The sequence below is a fragment of the Sitodiplosis mosellana genome, unplaced genomic scaffold (genome assembly GCF_009176505.1).
Source record: "Sitodiplosis mosellana isolate CC-2019 unplaced genomic scaffold, AAFC_SMos_1.0 Smas_scaffold_6226, whole genome shotgun sequence".
Taxonomy (NCBI): Eukaryota; Metazoa; Arthropoda; class Insecta; order Diptera; family Cecidomyiidae; genus Sitodiplosis; species Sitodiplosis mosellana.
The window spans coordinates 9,246,181-9,255,585 of record NW_022601467.1 but is presented as its reverse complement, the minus strand read 5'-3'; the positions used below and the strand labels follow the sequence as shown (position 1 = coordinate 9,255,585).

The window sequence follows — 9,405 nt, the reverse complement described above, 5'->3', positions numbered from 1 at the left end:
ATTATCAATTCACTCATCGTCATTGGAAACGAAATGAGTCATTCAAGATTCAGTGTCTCACGTGCTGGAAGAAAAGAACGAAACGTATAATGAAAGAAAACAATGATTGATTGGTTTTTCTTCTATTTTCGTGTTAAACTTGTTCTGTTCTCACTAAACTGAGCAGCCAATAACAATTTATTTGTTTATTTCTGTATAGTTAGGATGTATAATAATAATAATAATAATATGTATATCTATTGGGTCTATTCATGAAAAGTAGAGAGGTGATGTTCTTCAACATTTGCAGTGATAAAAGTGTGTGTGTGAGTGTTTTCGTTGACCAATGACACATCATTCCAACAGATTTTCATCCCAACGCGGGAAATCAGACAGAATAGAAACGAAACCCAAAAAAGGCAATATTGGGAAACATGCGCTCATTCTCTACATCTCATCAATAGATTTGTATTCATTTTCTTTTGTTTATTTTTTTTTTGGTAAATACAATTTCTTCTTCACTTTTTTCATGTTTAGGTGAATGCAATGGCCATTCTATCAGATGCCATTCGATAGCACGTGAAACGCAAACAATTTGCTTGAATTTCATACACTCGGTTCGTTAATTGCAGATTAATATTATCGGTGATTTGAATATTGAGAGCTCACAATATGTACCCAACAATGAAAATGAATGGCTCCAGATAAGAGCAGCATTGCTGCGATTCACACTATTTGGTATTCGCATTTCGATTTTTTGTTCGTTTTCTCTTGTAATGGGTTGTGTTTTTTTTCCCTCAAAGTCTACGGTGGATTTTCCACCCGAACAAAACGAATATTTTCTTCAGAAAATGAAAAAAAAAATATGATTATAATATTAGTACTTTTTTTGCATCATTTTTTTTCCATTTTTACCTCATTAACATTTTCTAAAAAATAAATTCTTTTAAATTTTTTGTTTAAATTTTAGTTCAAGAATATGTTCATATAATTCATTTTATATTTATTTTTTGTTTTGTTATTTATTTTGGATAATTTTTTGTTTGTGTTTCTTCTCGTTCTGGTGAAGCAATAGGTGTACTCCATTTTTAAGCTACAGCTTACTTTTCGTAGGCTAGTGTTTTGTGTGTGTGTGTTAGAGAGAGTGTTATGTTGTAATTATTAAAATGGTAATGCTACTGAAATTTCTAGAATGTCATAAATCTCGCTTGAATTGTGTCTGTCTGTGTATTCGTGTGTGTGTGTGTTTTCTTCTTTGTTCAAATATTATTCTGGTTATTATCTGAATTTCGAAATTCCTTTCAAATCATCGGAAAAAACTTCGTACGATTTGCTTTTTATATCATTTAATAAAAAAATTAACCATTTTAGCCTCCTGTTTGTTGCATTAATGTGTTTTGTTTATCTTTTGCTCTGTATTTTGTTTCTGTAGTATGCATATCAATCTGTTGAATATTATTCCAATACGATTACGTTTTCAAAAATCGATTTCACATGTATCCATGTATAATTCTTCAAAATAAGAAGCTCAATGTTTTTTGGACATTTTATTTGTTGTTGTTGTGGTTGTTGTATGTATAATTTTATTTGTAGCGCGATGTGAGCTCATATATTTCACTTGAAATTCAAATGATTGGATGAAAAGTACAAAAAAAAGAAGGTTCACTTTCAAATTATGAATGATCTATTGACAAAACCGACAACTGTTGATTTCTATTTCTTTTGATTCGTTCAATTTTGGCCTGGTGGGATTTTTGGAAGATTCTACAAAATTATATATGGCGGCTATGAAAGCACATTTGCGCGAAATGACTCACTTTCATTTCATCATTTTTCGAAGCGAGAACATTGTTTCCATAGAAATTAAAGCGGTTAAGAGGTCTACTTGAGAATTCTTCATCATTTTGAATTTGCTTTCATCTCAAGGCTCATATTATAAGCGAATTAGTTCAAACATTTTGTGCTCTCTTTCTCTTCGAGTTGAATCTCTTGATTGCAATGAAAGTGTCGAGAGAATTCCTTTTATATGAATTGTTTCGATGTCGATCTCCCCCCATTGAGTCATCAAATGACTTCAATATAATCGATCTATCGATAAAACAGAGATGGACTTTATGAGAAAATTTAAATAAAATTGAAAGATAACATTGTATTGCAAGAACAAAATTGGTTGATGAGAGCCTCATAATGGGTCAAAACATAAATTGTGTTTGCTAAATGTATAACTCAATTGGGAGGAAAAGCAGTTGCAGAAACAACAGGTTTGTTTGTTTTGGTTTATTCTTCCTTCCGAAGCAAGCGAATTTTACACGGACTTTAAATCAAGGCACATTTTGCATTTTTTGTAGGAATCGGTCAAGTAGACGACAGTAATCAGTGTGTGTGTGTGTGTGTGTGTGTGTGTATTGATAAACGATTTGGTTGGCTGTATGTGTGTTTCTCTGTTCACTTAATTTCAATGAATTTTGTCTACACTATTTTAGCTATCATTTGTATTTTGTTCATCCGTTCGTTAATAAAAACAGTTTCGTTAGCAAATCATGTGTGATTGCAATATTCATTTGTCAGTGTTACAGAAGCCTATCGATGAAAAGGGACTAGAATGTCAATGATCGCTGGAATCAATATCATTCATAGCCAAAACACAATTTAACCCACGATTTCAATCTTCAGCATCTTTTCCGAATTTAAAAAAAAAACACTTTTCATTCTCTCAATGAATTCCATTTTCTCTAAAATACTACAAAAAAAATTTAATCTACCAAGAAATGATGCTAATTTCTATGCATTTAGTACCTTAATAGTTCAGATAGTACCTTAATACCTTCGTTTCAATTGATTCAAATCGATTCTATTCATATTTCATCGGAAGGTTTTTATAACGAGCACCATTTTTTAGAAGAAAAATAAAATTGTAACAAAATCGATAACCGCAAATTCATGTGTTAGTTCGGACATTGTGTTGGAACAAAAACAGATATCAATGGTGGTGGGGGAGTGGTGATTTTGCTAAAACATTTGACGTTCTGGAAGGAATTCGAAATACAAGCAAATAGAAATACATCCTTAGAAACCAAATCAATATTTCCCTTGAATTTCAATATAATCCATGAGCTACAAAATACAACAGCCATTTTTCTTCTTCTTCATTTATCAACATTTAAAGTAACAAACCGCATTTTGTTTTGTTTTATATAAGTATAACTTAGTAATTTTTTTGTTGTTAAGTTTTCATGAGTTTTTGCTCTCTCGGTTCATTTTAACAATAATTGACAACAAACGAGTAACATGTATTTCCAATTTATCATTTTTTTTTTTTTGTTAATTTTCATTTCGGCGAAGGAACTCTTTCTCTCTTTCGCTTTCACACTTGACATTTTGTGCTAGGATTTCGTGTCAATTTTTTTTTTCTAAATATTCCATGACATACGTCCACCTTTCTAATAATTTTACTTTGTTTTTTAATTCAATTTCTTCTAAAAACAAACGAAGGAAACAATTAAGCGAATCAATTTGTCTTTTTGGGCACCATTTTTCGTTATACTTGTTTCGAAATCAAACCGAATTGAGTCCTTCAATCACCTGTGGTGTGAATCCGAAATGTGATGCAAACGTAGGATGCAGATGTGGCAGATAGAAAAAAATCAAGGCAAATGTTCAGGTCGGCTGTTGTTTTTCAGCTTATTCTCTTAGTTTTGCTATTAACATGGTATTCTTTTCCATCGACATTATACTGTCATCGCAGTGGAGAGATCGTTAGTTATCAATGAATATGATTTCTTCTGTGTGCATCAAATGAAAAAAAAGAAGACAAACTCATACAAATTTGATGAAAAAGAGGTCGAAATTTTGTCGAGAAAACAGGAAAAATGCAAAAAAAAATCAATTATTTCTTTGTCAATAAGAAAATTTATTCGATAAAATAAACATAAATGAAACAAAAAAAAAAAAAAAAACAAAAAAAATAAAATTAAGTTGGGTGAATAAATTGATATTTTATTTAAACGAATAAAATATAATGTGTGCTTGTGTACTAAGACTCTCAACTAATTTTTAAATCTCCACTTGCGTCTAGTTCGTTTGTTGTTCTTTTTTAATTAGTAACTTCAATAATAATTCTTTTTTTGTTAAATGTTTGCCATTTTTGTTTGCCATATGTTTTCATCTCTAAAATGATTTGTTTTGTTGTTGTTGTTGTAATTGCATCTACAAATGTCCAAAGCAGTATCTTTTTTTTTTGATTTCATAACTGTACTGATTTGAGTAGCTAATATTTTTTGTGCATTTCATTCAAATAAAATGTAAAATTTAACATTTGATTCTTGTTGTTATTATTTTCATGAATATTCATCAATAAATTGAGCGTGAAAGAAAATCGGTGGAAAATCTAGTGAAAAACGGTGTGCAATTTGGGTTCAAATTTTGGCATCTGGAATTGGTTGGGAGTGTTAAGAGATTAGCCCGAAATATCTTGCGTAAATATCAATTGATTCTGTAGAGCATTGCAATAATTCATTCGAAACTCTTGTTGTTCGATTAAGTAAAGGCCATATTCTTGATTTCCCCGAATCATGCCCATTTCGCCAGAACTGTGCCCAATTTCTCCGCAAAACTATCCACCGATTCGGTTGCACGCATATCAATTGTTTTTTCATTGTATTTTGGGTTTCTTTTCTTCTATATTTATCATCATTTCCAGCTCGTTTGCGGCTGATTGCAACGCATGTGTAACAACCAAATATTTTCTAATTTGTAATAGTGTTTCAATTAAATCGAAAATGAGACGTGACATCTCAATGAGTTATTGTTATCATGGATACTGCATTCGACACAACGGTCGAATGCATAACGCGCCATTTTAAATAATTTCAATTTGGCTGTCAATCGAAATGACACACTCCGTTCTGGCTGCCGTTGCATTTACAAACATCCCGCGCCGACCAGAACGAGGTGTGTGTGTGTGTGTGATTCGTATTGTTTTCCGTTTCGTTTCAATGTTTTATTCTGATAAACATAAAATAAAAATATTTATATCAAATATTCATTTTTGTTTTGCCCCCTACAATTGATCTAACTATGTTTTTTTTGTTGTTGGTTTGTTTAAATGTGTACAATTAGTATATCAACTACTCAATGAATTTTTTTTGTTTATTTATTTATATGTAGACTTATGGTTGTTTGTTGCTGTTGTTGTTGTTTTTTTTTTCTGCTAATTAGTCATTTTACTCATTTTATTTGGGAATCTAAACTCTTTTTTTGCATTTAAATTATATTAATCGATTTTTATTCTCAATGTTTTTGCTTCACTTGTAGAAGGTGCATCATTTCAACTAAAGCAGGCTACAAACTGGTAAAAATCTCTAATTGAAAACTGATTTTGGGCTCTGGCTCTCTCTCTCTCTCTCTTTCTTACCTTCTTCTCCTTTTTTTCACTCTTTCTCTAACTAAAATATAAACACTATTTCAATCTTCGATTCTGATTTCTATTTTGTTTCGTTTTTTTCTTTCAAACACTTATGTTGCATCGTGTATTGTGTTTATTGTACGGTAACTTAATGGTATAAAGGTTTTGTTCACAAATTCACGAGATAAAGAGAAACAAATAAATATTGCAACTGCTTGAGAGAGACAAAGAAAATAGCAAAAAATATCGGAGAAAATTGCGGCTTTTCGTTCAAGTGCGTGAAATAAAAACAAAACTGATCAAACGACAAACACCATTTGGCTAGTTAAGAAGCCATTAAAAATCACATTTTGATCGATAATGGTTGAATCAAAAGTTTTTTTTTTCAAATTTTATTCTTACAAATTTGAATTGCGACAACAACATTTTTCTCTTTGTCAACGGAAATTGAAATGGTTTTCGTTTTATCATCAAAAAAATAAACATGATGAATGGAGCATGAAAAGGTCTCTGAATTTCTCTAAACAATGTACGATTTTGTATCAACAGTGGATCATTATCAGTATATGAAGTAAAAAATAAAAATGTTCTATCATCATAACATGACAATGAGATGTACTAAAAACATTCATACATATATCGTTGAAATTGCTCATCAGGTGAGAACAAATGTTGGGAAAATGTTAGCTTTTTGCATTTTTTTTCTTCTTTTTTGAACCATAATAGATTCATCACAAATTTCATTTGGTTTTTTTTTCATTCCGTTTTATTCTGTACATTTAAAAAAAGGAGTCTTGCGCAAATTTGGTACAAATTTACTCGAATTCAATATTTCAAACTTAAAAATGTTCGCAATTTCTTTTTGTTTTGTCGGTGTTGATCTTTGTGTTTTTTTTTTTTTCAAAACGAAATATCCAACATTCGGAAAAAATATATTTGAAAATTAGCCAAATGTTTCAATAAAATAAATCGTCTTTGCAATTTACGTTCGCTTTCATTCATCAGCACACCATGCCAATACATAATTGTCGTTAGCTTTTCTCTCGCTATTTTGTTTCGTTCATAATTTGCAAATTTCTTTGTTAAATTAATTAATTAGCATTTTGTCTCTAATAACATAATCTCTAAATTCTAATTTACATTGGTATAAACATGTTTGTTGTCATAATTTTTTCATTATATCTATTTTTATTTAGGTTTTCTCTCCACGGAAAATCATCGATTCGGAAAATATTCACAAAAAATAGAGAAGAAGAAGGAAATAAAATAGACAGAACATCGTTGAGACACGATGTGAATGGTCAGGTAAAAGAAGGTGTTGATGTGTTTAATTTGGATGGGTCGAAAAAAATAAAATCAAATTGAAAACAGAGAGTAGGCAATAATTTAAGGAGAAGCCCTATTCATATTAATCATAGATTTCCCGACATTAGCAATTAACGATTAGATTTGGACAGCGTTTTTGTAAGTGGGTATTTTTGAAGAAGGTGGTTTTGTATACATTGTTTTGTTGTATGACAAGCGGAGAACAAGTCGAGTTAATTCAAGCAAAGAAAAATTCAATGTTATCATACTTTATATTTACAAAAGGAAAAAGCAATTTCAATCAATGTTTTTCTCTTTCTCTTCTCAACAATAAACTTATCAAAATTAACCAAAAAAAAAGAGTGAGAGAGAGAGAGAGAGAAAATAAAATAAAAATAACAATTAGTTGCTTTCATGCATTTTAAAACAATAAGAACAAAAGTAACAAATTTTTTTTCCTCTTCTAAAAAACTAAGCTCTAGTTATAGAAATGGGGAAACAAGGGAGGAAAAAATAGGATAAAAATAAATAGCGAAAAATTAAATCGATTAAATCGGTGCCATATTGCATTTTTTCGGTGCATCTTTTCTTTTCCCCGAAACTTTTTTTCGTTTAGCTAACGATGTAAGTGTGGCGGCATTTTCGTCGTGTTCGATTCGCTTCAGGAGTAAGTAGTAAGTAAGGTAGGTGGGTGGTGGTGGGTAAGGAAATGAAAAAGAAAATAACATCAGATAGAGAAGATTTGTGTTTTTTTTTCATATCGGATAAAAATGTGAAACTAGCACAAAGTAACTACTGACTATGACGTGCAGATCCGTGTGATTGTGATTTTGGTAACAATGTTCGGTAACAAATGTGCATTCCCAGGGAGATGTGTATGCTACATAGAAGTGAGCGCAACGACATGCATTTTAACGATGAAACGGTTTCATATTCTCTTTCTCCCAGGTTTTAAAATTTTGTTTTTTCCTCTTTTTTTTCTCTCTGTTAAGTACATGTCCTGATTAGTATTTGGTAGTTTCGGTCGATATATTTTATCATAATTCTTTTAACAGCCACCCGAACCGGTAACCCACATTTACTCGCGCCATTTGTGTATATGCGTTTCCATTTAAATCTCTAAATAAAAAATAAAAAACAGTAACATCCATAAAGTGAAGCGCTATGCTAGTGGTGTCACTTGATCAAACAAAAGAAGTCGAAGAAATGGTAATGAAATTTTGGCATAAATAAAAGCGCGGAGGCGGGAGGAAGAGGGGATACAAGAAATGAACGATTTTTACTCAAAAAAAGAAATTAATTTAATCTTAACATTTAAATCGCACGCTTCACTGCTTTGAATTCTTTCTAATTCATTTCATCTGTTTGCGTAAATCTTCACTTTTTTCTTTCATTCGATTATCAATATTGTTATGTTCGTTTTTTTCTTCTGTTAAATAAAAACCAAATTAAACGTAATATTCATGTAACATTACAATTGGTTTGTTTTGTTGTTGTTGTTGTTGGTTTTTGTTTAGATTACAATTTCTACGAATAAACTTGGTGTATATGTATTTCTTAAATACGTAAATTGTGTATTTTGTTCTAAAACTAAATTGTTTTTTTTAATCCATTTGTTGTATAAATTTATTCAACTTTATTATTTAACATATATATTTATTCTGTGTTTTTTTTTTTTAATTTTCGTCTAAAAACTAACCTCCCGTCCTGCACCAACACTATGCCATTATTATTGTGTATTTCGTTTTTTTTTCTCATTAAATTATTGTTTAGTACAATCTACAACTACTAGGGCCATTCGTTATTTTCATCATATTTTTAATCTTTTTTTAGAGTGCTTTGATTGTGGGTGTGTTTGTTTTGTGTATGATGGTTTTTTTTAAAATAATTTTTATTGTTGTTCAGTTTAAATCATCTATTTTTGCTGGCTATTTGCTCTGTAAAGAGTTTTTGTTTTTAAATTTGTATTTAAATTCTTGTTAAATCGAACAACATCGTTTAAACTTATTTTGTTCTGTTCTCTTGTAAGTCATCAATCGAAAAAATCGGCTAAAATGTTATTCGATTTTTTTTATTTATGTTTTTTCTTGTTGTTTTTTTTTTGTCTGCCTAGTTTCTCAACGCATAAGCTTAGCTTCATAAATGTTTAGTACTAAAATTAATAATCATGTGATTAATTTTTTTTTTGTGTATATTTTCCATTGTGTTATTCTGTAATCAGTATTCTGTATTCGGTATACGTATAATTCTGTATGTATGCATAGTTGTGAGTGAGTGGGGGGGTTGCTGCAATTTGTCTGTCTACATTGTTTTGCTTATTTAACTTGTTTTTTTTTCATCATTATTTTTTTGTGTTTTAAATTTTAATTTTAATTTTTTGTAATTTTGTTTTATGTTTTGTTGGTTTGTTTCGTATTTGTATTTTGAATGCATACAACCGACGACGACAGCGACTGCGATGATGAAGACGGCGATATCGATAATGACCGAGTTCCACCACATCGACTTATGCGTCTTGATATTTGGATAGGCGTGCTCTTAGCTCCATGTTCTCCTGCTTCAGTTGCTCTAGCTCTTGATGCAGTGTTGAGTTCTGTAAAGATATCTTGTAAATAATTTATAAAAATAATAATCAACTTCAAGCTAAAATATCAATTGGAATTTCAATAAATAAAATTGATGTTTTATCAAGCAAAAGTCACATCGTGTTTTTTTTT

The 9,405-nt window shown here is 30.3% G+C and overlaps 1 protein-coding gene across 11 annotated transcripts in view; it reads right to left on the bottom strand.

Moving 5' to 3' along the window:
• Positions 1-3,868: 3,868 nt before the first annotated feature.
• The window catches only part of LOC129578940 (hepatic leukemia factor), a 59,781-nt gene continuing 54,244 nt past the window's right edge, over positions 3,869-9,405 (bottom strand). For 6 of the 11 annotated variants that reach the window (XM_055468308.1, XM_055468306.1, XM_055468299.1 and 3 more), the window contains one exon: positions 3,869-9,293. In XM_055468308.1, coding sequence (XP_055324283.1) covers positions 9,195-9,293 — 99 coding nt within the window. In that variant the 3' untranslated portion in view covers positions 3,869-9,194. The remainder of the gene's footprint in view (positions 9,294-9,405) is intronic. The other 5 variants (XM_055468310.1, XM_055468311.1, XM_055468309.1 and 2 more) reach the window with 1 other exon arrangement.